Below are 15,797 nucleotides of genomic sequence, written 5' to 3'. Positions count from 1 at the left end.
TTTTTTTTTTTTTTAAGATCCATTTATTTTTTAGTGAGAGCAGGGGGAGGGGCAGAGGGAGAGAGACTCTCAAGCAGGCTCCACACTCAGTGCGGAGCCCGACACGGGGCTCGATCCCATGACCCTGAGATCACGACCTGAGACGAAACCAGGAGTCAGACGCTTAACCGACTGAGCCACCCAGGCGCCTCTGCCGGAATTCTTTAGAAAGCGCTCGTCGCTGTGGACGCCGTGGGAGGCGGGCGTCTGAGCTGCCGGCGTGCTGCCCGCGGCCCGGCCTCCCCGGCACCGCGCCTGGGACAACGCGTCCCTGTTCTGTGTCTCTTGGTAGTTTGACTTCGCTTTTGTCGAAGTTTATCGAGTTAAGAAGTTCCAGTTTCTGTCGAAGCACGTGGAGGACGAGGACAGCGACCTCAAGGAGAGGGGGAAGATGCGGTTTGGGCCCATGTGCAGCGACGCCCCCCCCTGCTGCTGCGCCGCGTCCAACAGCTCCTGGAACTGTGATGGGGAGATCCTGAGCAGCTCCTCCATCGAGGTCAGGTGCGTGCCGTGCGCCTCCCGGGCTCCGCGAGCGCCGCGTCCTGCGGCCAAGAGCGCACCATAATCACGTGCGTCTCCACATAGCACCCGAGGCACCATCGACTGGCTTTGGGAGATACTGGGGCGTCACAGTGTACGTCACAACGTGACATACTCATTAAACAGACAAGCCGGCCTTTGCAGACGCTTCCCAGGTCCCGTGCCATGGAGTCCACTAGGAGCTCCGCGGGCCTCAGGAGTCCCACCTGTGGCCGGAGCTGAGGGTCTGGCTCGCAGCCGCCCTGGGGGGCAGGCGTCAGGCCCGTGCCTCCGGCCGCTGGCGTGCGGGGCAGTGGGTCCTCTCCAGACCCGTGGGCATCTGAGGACGAGAGGTGGCCACAAGGCCGCAGGAAAACCGGCTAGGACAGTCGTATGCACAGGGATTTCAGCTTTTGTAACTTTACAAGTTAGACACGGAAGTATTTTTAATGCTGGCTGAAGGATTTACTAAAAACCAGGATACTCTGAAAATCAGGAGCAGCAGCTTTTGTGCAGTAAAGCCTGGTGTCTTGGTAACATTACCACGCCTTGAGCAGTGAGTGACTTAGTCACAGGGTTTTTCTTACTGAACATCTTGGAGGAGGCTGTGACGTCATTACTAAGGGGGGAAGGTGGCCCTGCCAGTGGGGCAGACAGCCACACGGACTGCTGAGCCCCTGGACTCTCGTCCTCACGCTCGTGGTGGAAGGCGGGGTCTCCAGAGCACCTCGGCCACACCTTGGACGCCTGGGCCAGGGCTGGGGTGGGGCCCGCGCGTCCTGGGTGACCAAACGTCCTGCACATCCCGTGTGACGGGGGTCGCCCCACATGGAGCCCTCCCCGTGGCCCCGAAAGCTCGGAACGCGGCCATCTAGAGGTTTGTCACGCTGCTAAAGAGGGGGTGCTGAATGTAGAACCGGGTCTGCAGGGCCCTCAGCTCTGTTTACAAAACAGGCCTCTCAAGGGCGTGGGTAAGTCACTCTGCGCCCTGGACCTGTCCCTGCGCGGTCGGGCCCAGAGCAGGCCATGACGAGACCCCCATCCCACCTCCACCCTGACCAGCCGCGGGGGTCACACTGCCCCGTGTCTCTGCAGGGTCCACTGCCAGCTGGTTCGGCTCTTCGCACGGGGAATCGAGGAGGATCCCAAGGAAGGAGCAGACAGCTGAGCTGCCCTCGCACGTCGCCCCCTCGCTGCACTTGGGAAGTGCAAACGTTATTTAAGAAAATTTCTGCAGACCAATTACGTTGATCTATACATTTAAATTTAGAAATTTATTTTTGATAGTTAGATCTTGATTTTAGACAAAATACCTTTGTCCACAAGTGCGTGAACATACCTGGCATTTTCAGCTCTCCGTGAACCTGTGGGTTGCGTGTCATATAACTTATTCGCCACAAACGGCACTTGTCGGTCTGGGGGCGCTGGCTTCTAGATTTTATGCCAACGGCGCCGAGTTTTCAAGGGCCCATCAGTGGCTCTGTTGCGGTCATTTTAGGGACAGTGGATGTGAGGCCACAGCATGTGGACACGTGTGCCTAGCAGCCACTGATCCACTTTGCAGGACTTAGAGTGTCTGTGATCAGGTTTGGGAAAATCGTGGATTGCCTTCATTTTATCTTCATCTTAACTTGTGCTCGGGACACGCTTACTAGACCCAGTGCGTCCCGGGGGGCTCCAGTGCGGTGTCGCCCTGCTTTGTTGACCTCGGAGCAGGGCCCTCGTAGGGAGAAGGACGCTGGCAGGAGTGACGCTGTAGCAAAACCCCAGCCCTTGCTTTTATCGTGCTCGTGCTTCTGGGACAATCCAGCTGGTGGCGAGAACAATCGTGAACTCTGGACGTGGCAACGGTTTTAAACTCAGAGGACCCGTGCTCTGGAGTGACACAGCGTGGGTGCCGGGCGGGCTTCGGGGGCAGCGGAAGGAAGCAGGCGTGTGCGGGGGGTACAGATGCACCTTGTGATCCTGGGTTCCCTTCCAGCCCCAGCGCCCTCGCCCCCGTGCTCCTTGGGTGCCGGCCCCGAGGCTACGTACGTGGTCCAGACGTGTGCTTTTCTTCACACTTAGTTCTACATGTTTATTGAAACGTCGTCCTTTGCAGCCGGAGAGTATAGATGGCGTCTCCGCGGTGAGTGCTGGAGATGTGTGCTGACGCGCCGGAGCAGCGGCCGGGGGCTCCCCGCAGCGGTGACCCCGGGCCCTGGCGCGGCCCTCGTCCGCACTGTGGCCTTGTTTGCTTTGTATTCACGCCTAGGTATATGGAAGATGCATCGAAAAGAGCTTTATTTGAACTACACGCTGCGGCTTGAACTCTGGTTTGCAAAGAGCAGAAGCCCGACTGTGACGAGGCCGTTTCGCGCCGTCGAGCGTACGGAGCGCGCTTGGCTTTACGGAGGTGCAGCTGGTCCTGTTGGCATCCACAGACATCGTATATTTTTAGAATTCATTTGCAGCGTTTATATTTTGAAGTATACATGAAATCTCCTATTTTATCATTCAGTCCCACCCAGGTCAGACAAAAGGGCAGCTTTAACGGTGTTTTTTCTAGGTCGACCACATTATCGAGTAATTGTACAAATGCAGTGGTTTACTGAGTCCTGGGTGGGCGCGTAGTCTGGGTGTGGAAAGTGAATCTGCGCCGGCTGTTTCGGATTCTTAGTGCTTGCTGCTGGTTGGAAGAAACCAGAGGAGGACGGCAGCTCTGTGCGGGGGCAGCGGCTGCACGTCAGGGCCTGGGGGCCGCAGCAACGGGCCGCCTGGCCACCCAGAACCGTGCTGTAGAATGTGCTCCTTCAGGGTTTCCCCAAAACCGTACTGGTCTGTCCTAAAACCCACTGCCAATTCTAGAAAAACAGTCCAGGCCGCGAGAGAGCCGGCCACGCCCTGGGGTTCCCGCACGGCTGCCCGCATGCCGATGTCCAGAACCGCAGGCCGTGGGACTGTTGTCGGGGCACGTGTGATTGTCGGAACACCCCGAGAGTTCTCGATGATCTGTGACAGGACGGAAGGACTGTTCAGACATTCCCGCGTGGGCAAGAGGCTCGGATCTCCAGGAAGGCCCCACAGCACCTGGACTCCAGGGTCTTGAGAAAACGAGTCGGTGGTCGGTTAGTGCAAACCTGGCACCATCCAGAAGGGTTAGTCTTTGTTTTAACTTCCTTCATGACCCATTAGTGCAAAAACGCCACAGCAGCCATTACGCTCGGACCCTATTCCTGCCTCTTCTCATCACCAAGTGAGCACCTGGGGGCCGTGTCCGCCGCCCGGGGGGAGGGGCGACTGTTCCCTGCACAATCCTGTGTAACGGCAAGTACAGACTGAAAGGGTGGTTTCATTTTCTTGTAATCTTGCTGGTTTCAAGATTGGAAAATGGCATATTTGCTCTGATATGTTTGAGAAGACAAAAATAAAGTTACTTTGGGCAGAGTTTCTTTTTTTCTTTTATAAATTCTTGTTCTAGTAAAGCAGAGCATGTTTTATGAAAATACCAACGCACATTTTTTATTTTTTTGAGAGAGCGCAGGTGCACGTGAGCAGGGGGCGGGGGAGAATCCCAAGCAGACTCCCCGCTGAGCGTGGAGCCCGACCGACCACAGGCTCGATTCCACAACCCTGAGATCATGCCCTGAGCCGAAATCAAGAGTCGGACGCCCACCTGTCTGAGCCCCCGAGGTGCCCCACCTATGTAACGATTTAAAGAACAAGAATGAAACGAACGACACGTAGCTACCACCCAGGCCAAGAAAGGGAACTTTACCCCAAAGTCCCTGTGTTCCCCTCGTGGGTCAGCTCTCCCCTGCTGCCTCGACAGGGGACCCCCGTTTCCAGTGTACCATTCCATTGCTTTATCCATGTGAGGGGGTCAGGACAGGCCACCCCAAAATAGGTCACTTTGGTATAAGGATTGTTTTGAGTTGAAGACCGTCAAGAAGCAGCAAAAGCAGGAGGCGCCCTCTGCCCCCCATCCCGTCTGCCCAAAAGCAGGACATGAATTTCCCCTTGAGAAGCGTGCCCTCCTCTCTCCAGCGCCGGAGCAGACCCGCCTCTGCCACTGGGACGGTCGGTGCCCAGTTGGGTCTGCACAGCCCCCAACCTTGCATTACTTCCCATATGAAATTACCCAGTAAAGTCACGGTACCTTGGAAGCCCAAACCCCTTTTCCTTTGTCTTGTCACTTCCAGACAAATTTGCTGCCCTTTTGTTAAAATGGTGCATAAGCCCCAGGGTCTAACTGCTTCTTTGGCTCTTCTGATTTTTTTCTATAAAGGTCTCCATGTACAAAAAAATAAGCTATGAGCACCAAATAAACATTGTATGCCTTTTTTCCCGTTCACCTGCCCGCTGTCCCCTTACTCGGCAGGCCCCAGCCCCTGCGCCCAAGCGGGCTCAAGAAAGTGTCTTCTTCCGTTACGTGCTTAGGTTCCCCGGCGACGCACGTCTTGTTCCGCACGTTTTGCTCTTCACCTGACAGGAGTCGCACTGTGTGTCATTTTCTGGAACTTGTTTCTACATTCTGCACGTTTTGAGAAGACATCTTCATTCACGACGCTGAACTTTCCAGTCTAGGAACGCTGCCCACGTTCCCATAAGTCCTCACTCAGGTCTTTCCATAGTTCTATAATTTTTCCACAATCTCAGAAATGTTTAGATATATTCCTAAAAACTGTATTTTGGGACTATTCTAAAATTTTTGTTTTTACATAGAAATGTGATTTTTTAAGTGTATCATATGGTATCCAGAAAACATGCCTCTTACTATGAAAACTTACCTGCATGGGGCATGTGGGTGGCTCAGTCGGTGAAGTGTCTGTCTTTGGCTGCGGTCATGATCCCAGGCTCCTGGGATCGAGTCCCGCGTTGGGCTCCCTGCTCAGCGGAAGTCTGCTTCTCCCTCTCCCCCGGCCCCACTCATGCTGTGTCTGTCAAGTAAATAAATAAAATCTTAAAAAATCCACCTTACCTCTAGGTTTAGGGTTTTCTACTGTATCATCATCTACAAGTAGGGATAGCCAAGGAGCTCCCTTTAGGACCGTACCCATTTTGTGTGTCCCCCCCCCCTCGTGCCAGCTCTGACTCCCAGTACAGCAGTGAAAACAGTGCCTCTAAGGGAGCAGGGCCCCGGGCGCCCGCCCCCACCTCTGCTGTCCGCGTCCCAGGAGCCCCGCACCCCCCTGTGTGATGCCAGCCTGACGGTGGAGGAGTGGGCTTCCCAGCTCCAGTGTGTGGGGGGGGGCAGATTTCAGCAGCCGGGTCCCCCCCCCACACTCACGCAGGACAGAGCCTCCTGGATCATCACGTCACTGGCAGTGGCTGCCCTCCGCGACCCTGCCATCTGACCCCGAGCAGCCAGCCCCTCACTCCAGCCTGTTACAGGGGACGCACGGGGAGTCAGCTCTGCATGTCGGTTTCTGCGGGTGAACAGCACTGATCCGCACCGTTGGTTGCTGACGTGATAGAGACACCCCTCTGGTCCACGCGCGGCTCCCTCGTTCACTCGCACAGTCGGAAAACTCGTTCACCAAATGCCACGTTATGGAGTCGGCAGCAAGTGCCCGTGAGAAGCGGACTGGACAAGCGCACTAGTCATTCCTCAATTATTCCGCGCTCCTGTCTCCTCTGGCCCCAGACCCTCCCCACCCCGGGTGGCTCCTCCTGACTCCACAGACTCTGCTGGGAGCCTGGCAGGGGTCCGTCTCCCCAAGAATAAAGGCCCAAGTACCCAAGGCCCCCAAGGCACGTCCTCTGATTTCACGGGCGCCCCCTCCAGAGCACTGTGGTAAACGTGCAAACTAAAATAGAACCGATTCTACCAAAATACTGCCTTCCCAATTTTTACAATAGCGATTAGACCTATTTGTGTTACTTTATTGACACATTAAATAATAAAAAAGGGAGACAAGGAGCCCCATCAGCGAGGGTGGGCAGGGAGGGGCCCGTGCAACCCACACCCTGGGCTCCGATCCCTCCTCACCCTCTCCCTCCCCAGAGCAGGCGTCCCTGCAGGGGTGGGAGCTCACAGAACCTGTCCTGTCGGGCTGTTCAGCAGTCTCAAGGATGTTCGGATGCCGGGTTCCCCAGGGACCACTGGGCCCGTCACAGCGACGTCCTAGCCCCTGGGACAGCGCCTGCAATGGATGGATGGATAGATGAAAAGACAAACGGATGGATAAACAGGTGGATGGACGCAATATACAGGGCCACACCTCCGAGCGCGGGGCTGGCCCACCAGGCCTGGCTTCTGTTCCGCTCCAGCTCACTTCGTGGGACCTGGGTGGGGCTCCTGTGGGCTCGGGGTGCAGGAGGCTGGACGTCCTTGGCTGTGCCCAGCTTAGTTGAGCACAGGACTCTGGTGGTTTCAGATGTCGGTGGGTTCCTGCATCCCTCTGTCTCCACTGTCAGTGTCTGGACTGGCTCAGTCACAGGTACCACTGGGGACCCCTCCCCCCAAACCCCAGTGGGAAGGCTGCAGGTAGCACCTGGTCCCAGAAATGCCCACCAATCCCAGGGAAGTCATGCCCAGCTGGGGCCAGGACCTGCACCCTAATCCCGAGGACCCGTTTCCAGGTTCCTCCACACCCCGGCAGAGCGACAGTCCCACTGCCCCGCCACCCAGCGCCAGGCCCTGGATGCCCCAACATGGCCTTCCAGCCTTCTGGAACCTGGGCTCCTGCCTCCTCTGGATATCTGCGCCCTGCTCCGTGTCACCCTCCTTCATGGCCCTGTCCCACAGCCCACCCCCCAGCCGTCACCCAGACAGCTTTGGAGCCCAAATGCCTGCTACCCTCTAGCACTGGCGGCCACGGAGGTCCTGGGCCACCTGGAGGGGTCCCGGCCTGCCCCACTCCAGCTGCCTGCGACGCACAGGGGCCCCGCCGTGGAAGCCAAGCGTCCCCCGCCCTCCCCTGAGCACAAAGCATTTCAGGTTTATTTAAATAAAAATTATAATTTATACAAGACTTCTTTAAACAAACAAAGTTTTCTTAAAAAAATGTTACAGGGGATTTTTCATTGATTCTTCATACAGTACAACCATTTTGTTGAACAAAAGTGACAGCAGTAACGATTATTTACAGACCCAAAATAGACTCAAGCTTCAGACATAAAAAATGTAACATTCATTCTAGTTCAGTGATTAGTCATAGAAAGTAAATATCTGCCCAGATTTACACAACTTGATAGAAACCACAGGCGCGCTCTCCGGGCAGCCGGGACCCCGTGCGGGCTGTGCTCACCCCGGCCGAGCGCGGGCTTCCCAAGGGCCCAGCCACTGGCGCACGTCCACCCAGCGCCCCGCAGCCGCGCTCCGCACGTGGTCAGTTTTCATCTCCCTTTCTCCTCAGAAGGGACTCGAACCAAACCACCCGCTCTGCTGACGAGGGCGAGCCCCACCACGCCGACCCCTCAGAGGCCCCGGGGAGGGGCGTGAGTGGCACCCACGGGCGTCACCCTGAAGCCTGTCTCTGGGGGCCGCTCAGGCCCAGCCCGCCTCGCCTCAGACACCGGGGAGGGTCCCCAGGGTGGGTCCCCAGGGGTGCCTGAAGCCTCCACGGGGCCCATGAGAGCCAGTCCACCTGTGCCCACGGTGGGAGCCAAACGCCCAGACTTAGAGTGGGTTCCGCCTCCGGTCTGACGAAGGCCGTCCTGCGGGATCTTGCGAACACCATGCCAGCCGGACCGGGGCGCTGGGTGCCGCGGGTGCCCTCAGGTCTCACCGATTGGGCGGGGTGTGTGCTTCATCAGGCTGGTCGGCGTGGCTCCCCGGGAGCGCTGCCCAGGCCCCGGCACGTGGCCCCACGGTCCCCCGTGAAGGGGGATGTGAGCAATGCCACCAGACCTCACCCAAACCAGCAAATTAGGATTGGAGCAAAGGTAAAAATTACATCTGAAAAATGATACAAAAATAAGAAAAACAGCTTGCTCTCTGTAAAAAATATAATCTTCTGTTTCTTCAAAAAACAACAATCTCAGTGACACCCAAAGGACTCAGGACAAGCCGAGGAACTGATTCGAGTTGGAAGTGTGCTGACCAGGAAGGCAGTCATGCTGACCGCCACAATCTCAGCCTGTCCTTCACACAGGTCACAGGCCTGTCCCCAGGTGAACCCTGCCTGCAGCCGGCCCCTCAGCCTCAGCCATGAGTGCGCCGGCGTCCGGGCAAGGCCCAGACTGGGCTGGGCGCAGGGAGGGGGTGGCTGGCTCCCACCCTGGTGTGTGCTGGCCAGGGGGTGCCCGCCAGGACGCCGTCAGACGTCAGGGGTGCAGACCGTCCGGCCCCAAGCCTCTGGGCTCCGCTCACGGTCACTCCTCGCAGCTCCCACGGGCAGACCGGCTGCACGCCTGGCCCACCGTGTGTCCGGGCTGCTCCCACCCCAGGGCCCCAGAGCCCCTCCCTCACCAACCCAGGCAGCTGCTGCCAGCCGTGCTGCGGTGGCCTTTCATCTGAGAACCCAGGCTCACAGCGCCCCCGAAAGCCCTGGGAGATGTTCCCCGGCACTTTCCAAAGAGCAGATGTGAGAAAAACGTGCTTCCACCTGCGTGCCACTCCACATCCACGTGGGTCGCCGATTCCCGGCCTCCTGGTGGCTTGTTAGGCCCAGATGGCCAGTGGCCTTGGTGGTGGGTGGGGCCCAACCTGGCCAGCCTCCCGGCCCCCGCGGAGGGTCAGCACAGAGCGTAAGCCAGATCGAGCCGCGCCCCTATCCCAGGCCCCGCTCTGACGACACGCCACGGGAGGCCTCGCCAGAGGAAGGAGTGAGACCCCCTGGCCCATTCAGGGTGGTCAGTGAAGGGGCCTCTGAGTCGCTCATCACCGACATCCTTCACACCCGGGAAGCGGGACCAGCAAAGCTCCTCGGCTATGGCTTTGGTGTGGAAGAGCGTCGGCCTCTGGAGGGTTGGCTGCACGGCTGGCGTGGGGTCTCTGCCCAGTGGGGACGGAGACACGGCAGCTGTACTTGGCGGTGGGGGCAGGTGTGTCCTGTGTGTCCTCCTTTCCACTGGCCTCCGAGGATCCCCTGCCCTCTGTGTCCACATGTCCGTGAGACGCGCCTCACCCGTCACATGGGCGGGCACCGTCTCAGGGCCCCACCCCTGCGTGAAGGGGTCCGTGAGACGCAGGGTGAACACAATAAAAACCACAGATCGAGGGGAATTATTGCAAAAGATCAGGAGGATGTCCAATTGTTTTTCCACTATCAAATTGTTAAAAAAAAAAACAAAAAAAAACCCAGAAAAACCAAAAAAACAGAACAAAACCCTTCCGGCTTCGTCGCGGGAGAAGCAACACTAGCTGTCGCTGCCAGACGCTGCGGCCGCTGTGATTTTCAGGTACTGGCTGAAAATGGTCTCGAAGGCCTCGTCTCTATGCACCATGGCACCGAACACCAGCGGCTGGCGGGGTGGAGACGCCGTGGTGACCCCGCGCGGCCAGGCTGGCGTGAGGACAAGACGCCCCGACACACAGGCCTTGCCTGGCGCCAGGCCAAGTCCGAGCGGAGCCCCACAGGGTCTGGTGCATGAGGGCAGACCCCCTCCCACCCGGAGGCCAGGCCCCCGGCCTTCAGGAGGACCAACCGAGAGGCAGGAGACTGGACCCCCCCCGCCACCCTCCCTCAGCCCCGAACCTGACCCGGACTTGCAGCGGCAGGAGGCTGCTGTGGCCGCAGCAAGGGAAAGAGGGAGAGGGGGCCCCTCAGGTCCCCAGCTGGTTGGTGGCTCCACGCATGCATGCCCTAGGGATTTAGAGCCACACCCCCGGCCACTCTGCCTTCTCCCCCGTTTCCCATCCAGCACTTACTTTCTGGGTTGACGGCGTTGACACAGCGATCCCCATGCCTGAGCCCGGGAGGACAGAGAGGACCTTGTACTGCGGGACAACAGCACACCGTCAGCATGGGCCCCTCCCAGGATCAGGGCCAGTCCTCCGCAGGCCCCAGGGCATTCTCCTCCCAGGGGCCCACAGCCAGCCCGCCCCACGGAGCCCTGCCTTCCTGACCATGGAAGGATAGACTGACTTAGTGACTGAGAAACCAGACGGGATCTCCCTAGAGGGCAGTGTGTATGGGGGATGCCCCCCAGTCCCAGCAACCCTACATCTCTCTAGTGAGCTGGGTACGTGGACACTCTCTGACGGGAGCCAGGGGGCTCTGCATGGAGGTCTTCTAGAAGGGGAGCCCTCCCAATGGCACCACCCCCTCACTGTGAACGCATCTGACTTCCATCCAAAGCCCACCAGCTTCATGGCCCTGTGGCCTCCCTCCTCCGGAATCCAAAAGGGGTAAGGGAGAAGGGGGGGAGGGGGCCCCATTGACCTTCTGGATGTCTGTAATGTCCACCAACTTGATGACCTTGTTTCTCTTGGAAGAGCCGGATTTGGAGCTTTCAAAGCACAGGTAACTATGAGAGGAGAAAGGAACAGAGGCGCGGTCCAGCAACGGCACAGGGACGCCCGCCCGGGCTGCTGCGACCCCCAAGCAGAGGCCCCTTCCGCCTGTCACCACACACTGGCTTTTCACTGTGAGAGAGGGTTTCATCGCTTCTGCGGACTGACCCCACGGCCCTACACTGCGTCTGACTCACGCACGCTGGGGGCGTTCCGCGAGCGCCAGGACTGTCCCTGAGGCCCGTCCCTTCAGCAAGAGGTAGACGGGGAGGCACGGCCCGCGGCTGCCGTGGTGAGCGTGGGGGACGGGGTGGCGGGGCCCGCGGAGACACTCACTTCTCCGTCACGTACAGAACCCCGTTGCGAATGTAGTCGGTGGGCATCTTCCGGTCCCGGTTTATCAGGCAGCAGCGCCAGCCGTTCTCGCACACTAGTGGGGACAGAAGCGACCCATCAGCCGGGCTGATGTGCCCACACACTCCCCACCTTCCGGTAGTGCCTGCGGGAGGAAGGCCGGCGCCCCGTCTTCCCGGAGAGCAGCTGTTTGCTCCTGCGCGCGTCGGCCGGGACTTTGGTTCCCTCGGAGGAGACACACACGGTTGTGCAAATGGATCGGCCTGCGGCCGTGAGGCTCAGGGAACACGTCTGCGCGCCCTTTGTTCTGCAGTTGGTGGTTATGCACTGCGGCCGCCAGGCGGTTCTAAGGGCCCAGCTCCCTGGGAGCCCAGCTGCCTTGCAGCACACGGCCCTGCAGACAGGTCATGGGAGGGATCTCGGGGCAGCACCTGCCCCTGCGACAGTCAAGCTGGGGAGCAGCTCTGAGCCGCGCTCTGGGGGACCCTCTGAAGTCCTGCCGCTCAACCACCCACAGCAGAAAAGACGGGCTCCCAGAGCAGCCCGGGAGCACACCCCGCTCCTCCCACCTGCCTGCCCAGAGCCCTCCGGGCCCCCGGGGCTGTCCCTGCCGCGGGGCCCAGCATGGCGGTGAGCCCCCCACCCGGCCAGGGCGGGCCACAGACTCCGCGCACACATACCCGCGAGTGGTCGCTCGTTTTCCGTCAAGTTGAAGATTTCGTGGAAATTGCCTTTCTTGGTACCGTGAAAGCGACCCGTGTCTTCATCCTTGTTGAGGCCGGCTGGCGCGCTGGAGACGTAGCTCCGCGAGGAGGCTGTCTGCAGCTGCCAAGAGCGCACGTGGCCCCGTCAGCCACGCCAGCTGGGGGTGGGGGGCAGGACGTGCACGCCCCCCGCCCCGCCCAGTGGTAACTGTAGAGGAACAGCAGGTACGGATGCCCAGATGCGGGGTGCGGACCCCCAAGCCCCTCCCTGGGGCCACTCCACACCCCAGGAGCCCTGCTTCCTCCTGGGCAGAGATGCCCCGCAGCCGCGGGGACAGCCCCTCCCCCCAGCAGCGTCCACACTCCAACAGGCCATGGCGGAGCCGGCAGCGGGCACACGCAGTCCAGACCCCAGGCCGCCAGGTGTTCGGCACAGAGGCCGTTCCACGCACTTTTGAAATTGGAACTGGCCGGGACAGGCCCCAGAAAGCGACATTAAAAGGTCAAACAGTCACAACACAGCAACGCACAGCATCAGGTCCTCGCAGAGGAGGGGTTTCCACGCGGACACCGTACCTTGTCGAGCCCTGACAGCTGGCCAGAAAGGAGACAACAGATACACACGTGACCAAGAGAAAAAGTGGGTCCACGTGACGCGAGCTCACACACAGTGGCTGAGCCGGTCTGTAAGCACGGTCTCCCTCCCCCCCGCCCCCTGGGAAGCCCACGTCCTCGCTCCCCTTCACGGTCTCTCCTGAGACTGGCCAGCACTAAGTGGAGGCCCTGTCCTGACCCCCAGGGCGAGGACAGGCCCCTCATCTCCTCCCACGCCCTCAGGCAGCCAGGCTGCCCGCCTCTGCGCCTCCTCCCTCGGGCCCACCTCCACCATGTGACCAGAGTCCCCCTGCGGGCTCACGAAGACCCTGCTCGTGCACGGACAGCCGCACGGCCTCCTGGTGAGTCTGGGATCCCAATAAGCTTTGTTGTCCCAGCACCTGGGGAGCCTGACCCACTCCTGACCCAGAACTTCCCGCCCATCACCGGGTCACTGGACACCCTCTCCTCAGATGACACTCACACAACACAGCAATCCAATGCCACCTCCTTCAGGAAGCCTTCCTACACCTCCGCAAGAGTCCTATGGGACCCAGAACCTCCCAGGCTCATGTGAGACCCTGAGGAGAACAGCTAGGCCAGCTCGTCCTCTGTGTCCAGGTTTGGGACCCAGGGCCGAACACACCCACAAAGACCTTCCACCATGAACAACATACAGGACCAGTGCCAACCTGTGAGCACAACACAGGCCCGAGCCTCAGAGCCGGGGAACAGAAGGCGGACAGTAGCTCCCAGGGCTCCCTACTCGCAAGGCCCCCAAGCTCTGGGCAGTCATGACCAGCACCCCGCACCCTGCCTGCCCTTGGCCTGGGGGCCAGCATGGCTCAGGCAAGTCCGTGGGAGGGTCTGAGGGGCCTTGAGGCAGGAGGGAGCCTGCAGCCTGGCTTGTAAGCACTGCACGGCCTCCCCCAGCGGCACACCCACGGCAACAGCAGTGCCGGGCAGTGGGGAAATCCTCGCCGCACTGTGTCTGTTTCAAGGGCCCCACAAAATCGGAACGACACCAGCTTCCGCACGCACTGGGAGCAGCAAGCTTGGGCCTGGGGGCCGCTGCCCCAGCCTGAGGCCAGCCTACCCGGCGGGACACGGCGGCACTGGAGCGCTCTTTGAGCTGGGGGTCCGTGGGCAGGCTCCTCCAGATGATATAGGGGGTGTCGTATTTGGCTCGCAGTCTTGGGCAGCGTTTGAAGATAAAGTCGATGAGGAAAAACTTGATCCCGGCGTAGAGTCCTGGGGACAGGAGACAACAGTCCAGTTCTGGCCAGGGCACACGGACGGCTTCCCAGAACCCAGGTCTGGCCAGCGCAGAGCAAGGGAAGCAAGAGGACAAGGCCACCCAGCCAACGGGGGGTCCGCTTCTGTGTCTCACCACCTGGGACCCACAGGTGGCCCCTGCCGATCACACCACCTCACAAGCAAACAAGCCCGCCACTCAACACCCCCAAGAGAGACATGAAGGAAAGCGTGAGGGACCCACCCCCAGCCTGCCATCCTCTGATTTGGTGGGCCTGCAGCCGTCACGGCCGGGGAGACCCTCCAAACCCCAGGTCAGAGAGCTCGTGTGCCGACCCAGGCCCCCCGAGAAACGGGACTGAGGGCATTTCACTTTGGTTGGTATCAGTCCTTTCCCCCAAGGCCAGCCCTGCTTGTCCGGGCAAGGCATACAGGGGGAGGGCCAATGAGAGAGCGAGGCCCCAGCGATATGCTGGGGGGGGGTGGGCAGTTGGGGATGGCCCCCACACTGTGCAACCCCCGAGCTCAACGCCCCAGCTCAGATCCAGCCCTCCACCCTTGCCCCCATCCGTGCACTGCAGACGGGCTTTGTGCCCGCTCCAGGCCGGGGACACCGAGGCCCCACAGTGGGTCAGGGCTCAGGGTCTCGCCTGGGGAGAAGGGTGCAGCTTCCTGGAGTAGGCGGGCTGAGTATGTTGGCAGCCTCAAGACCATGGCCTTGGCCTCGGGGTGACCTTCACACCTGCCCACACCCTCCTCCCTTCCCGGCAGAAGCCCCAGGCAGGGGTTGGGTACAGGGGTTCCAGCGAACCCATGGGGGAGTTCAAGTCATCCTGCCACCCCAGGGTTTGAAATACAGGCAAAAGCCAAGTCCTGCACATTCAGACCGGTGGCCAGTGGCTCCTGAATTCTGCACACTCCCCACCCCAGAATGAAGCTCTGAACACCCTACATCAGTTTGCCCCTCCCATTCCCTGGTGGCCCTGGACGGCAACATCACACCAGCCCTTCAGGGCAAACCCTGAGCCCTCCCCGACCGTCCCATCCAACCACAACTCCTGGGATTGGGCTCTGAGCACAACGCAGGGCCCCACAAGGGCCCCAGAACCTCCACCCACCTGCCTGCCTCACGGCCCTCACTGCTCTGCCCCCTCCACCCCGGCCAAGGGCTGTTCCTGACCTGTCCAATGCAGACTCTGGAAACCTCGCGCTCTGCTCGGACCTCACCCTGCACGGAATCGAGGCCACCGCCCCCATGACCTCTCCCCCACACCGTCACTCCTCCCTCGACCTGACCCCTCACGGCCCTGCGAGCGCTCGGAGCTGGCTGACCACTGTCCGTACCCGACACCAGCAGCTCCCCTGCTCGGTGGGAAAGTGGGGAGTCCCTTGGAAGCAGATGATGAGCTTGTTGTAAGGAACAGTGATCATGGTTCTGGGGTTCTGATGGGCTTCATTTCTCCCAAGTTTAAAGGTTCTGATAAAAAGCCACCGGCCGAGACGCAGAGGAAGGGACGCCAGCGTGCGCTCCCAGCTGGCCTCCGGGAGGCCTGTGCGTTTGGCGGAGGCTCTGGTGGGAAGCAGGTCAGGACCCCGCGCCTCCCTCCCCACTGTGCGCAGCAACCCTGACCCGGGGCGAGGCGCCTCCTTACCCACGGCCAGTCCCACCAGGCGGTAGGGGAAGAAGCAGGAGGCGAGGAAGGCGGCCCACAGTGCGACGTACAGCTTCTGCGTGATCTCAGGTTGGACCCACATGAACAGGCTGGAAGGGAGAGGGGGGCTCAGCCGGGGACGGGGCCGCACCCCCGACACCGCGGGCTGGGGGCCGAGGACTTACTTCTTGATCTTCTCCAGGATGTCGGCCATCTTGCCAAAGAGGTTCTGTGTGGAGAAGAAGCTGCGGTCACCACAGGCCCCGTCATCCACACGGGGACATCGGGGGGGGGGGGGGG

The 15,797-nt window shown here is 60.2% G+C and overlaps 2 protein-coding genes across 3 annotated transcripts in view; one reads left to right on the top strand and one right to left on the bottom strand.

Annotated features, from left to right (window-relative positions):
- CERK (ceramide kinase) overlaps positions 1–3,984 on the top strand; it is a 21,240-nt gene extending 17,256 nt beyond the window's left edge. Inside the window, exons 11-12 of the mRNA XM_040637729.1 lie at positions 332–540; positions 1,654–3,984. Coding sequence (XP_040493663.1) covers positions 332–540; positions 1,654–1,726 — 282 coding nt within the window. The 3' untranslated portion in view covers positions 1,727–3,984. The remainder of the gene's footprint in view (positions 1–331; positions 541–1,653) is intronic.
- The window catches only part of GRAMD4 (GRAM domain containing 4), a 46,121-nt gene continuing 33,827 nt past the window's right edge, over positions 3,504–15,797 (bottom strand). The window contains exons 11-20 of one of the 2 annotated variants that reach the window (XR_005836798.1): positions 15,683–15,726; positions 15,498–15,607; positions 13,688–13,842; positions 11,974–12,118; positions 11,276–11,369; positions 10,869–10,953; positions 10,355–10,423; positions 6,581–6,683; positions 5,828–6,124; positions 3,504–5,477 (exon numbers count right to left, since the gene is read on the bottom strand). Coding sequence is in view for 1 of the 2 variants with exons in the window: in XM_040637728.1 (XP_040493662.1) it covers positions 9,844–9,948; positions 10,355–10,423; positions 10,869–10,953; positions 11,276–11,369; positions 11,974–12,118; positions 13,688–13,842; positions 15,498–15,607; positions 15,683–15,726 (807 nt within the window). In the remaining variant the exon portion in view is untranslated. Of the gene's footprint in view, positions 5,478–5,827; positions 6,125–6,580; positions 6,684–7,487; positions 9,949–10,354; positions 10,424–10,868; positions 10,954–11,275; positions 11,370–11,973; positions 12,119–13,687; positions 13,843–15,497; positions 15,608–15,682; positions 15,727–15,797 lie in introns of those variants that run through there. The other variant, XM_040637728.1, reaches the window with a different exon arrangement.

The sequence above is a fragment of the Ursus maritimus genome, unplaced genomic scaffold, assembly GCF_017311325.1.
Source record: "Ursus maritimus isolate PB19 unplaced genomic scaffold, ASM1731132v1 scaffold_21, whole genome shotgun sequence".
Lineage (NCBI taxonomy): Eukaryota > Metazoa > Chordata > Mammalia > Carnivora > Ursidae > Ursus > Ursus maritimus.
This window is presented reverse-complemented; position numbering and strand designations above follow the sequence as displayed.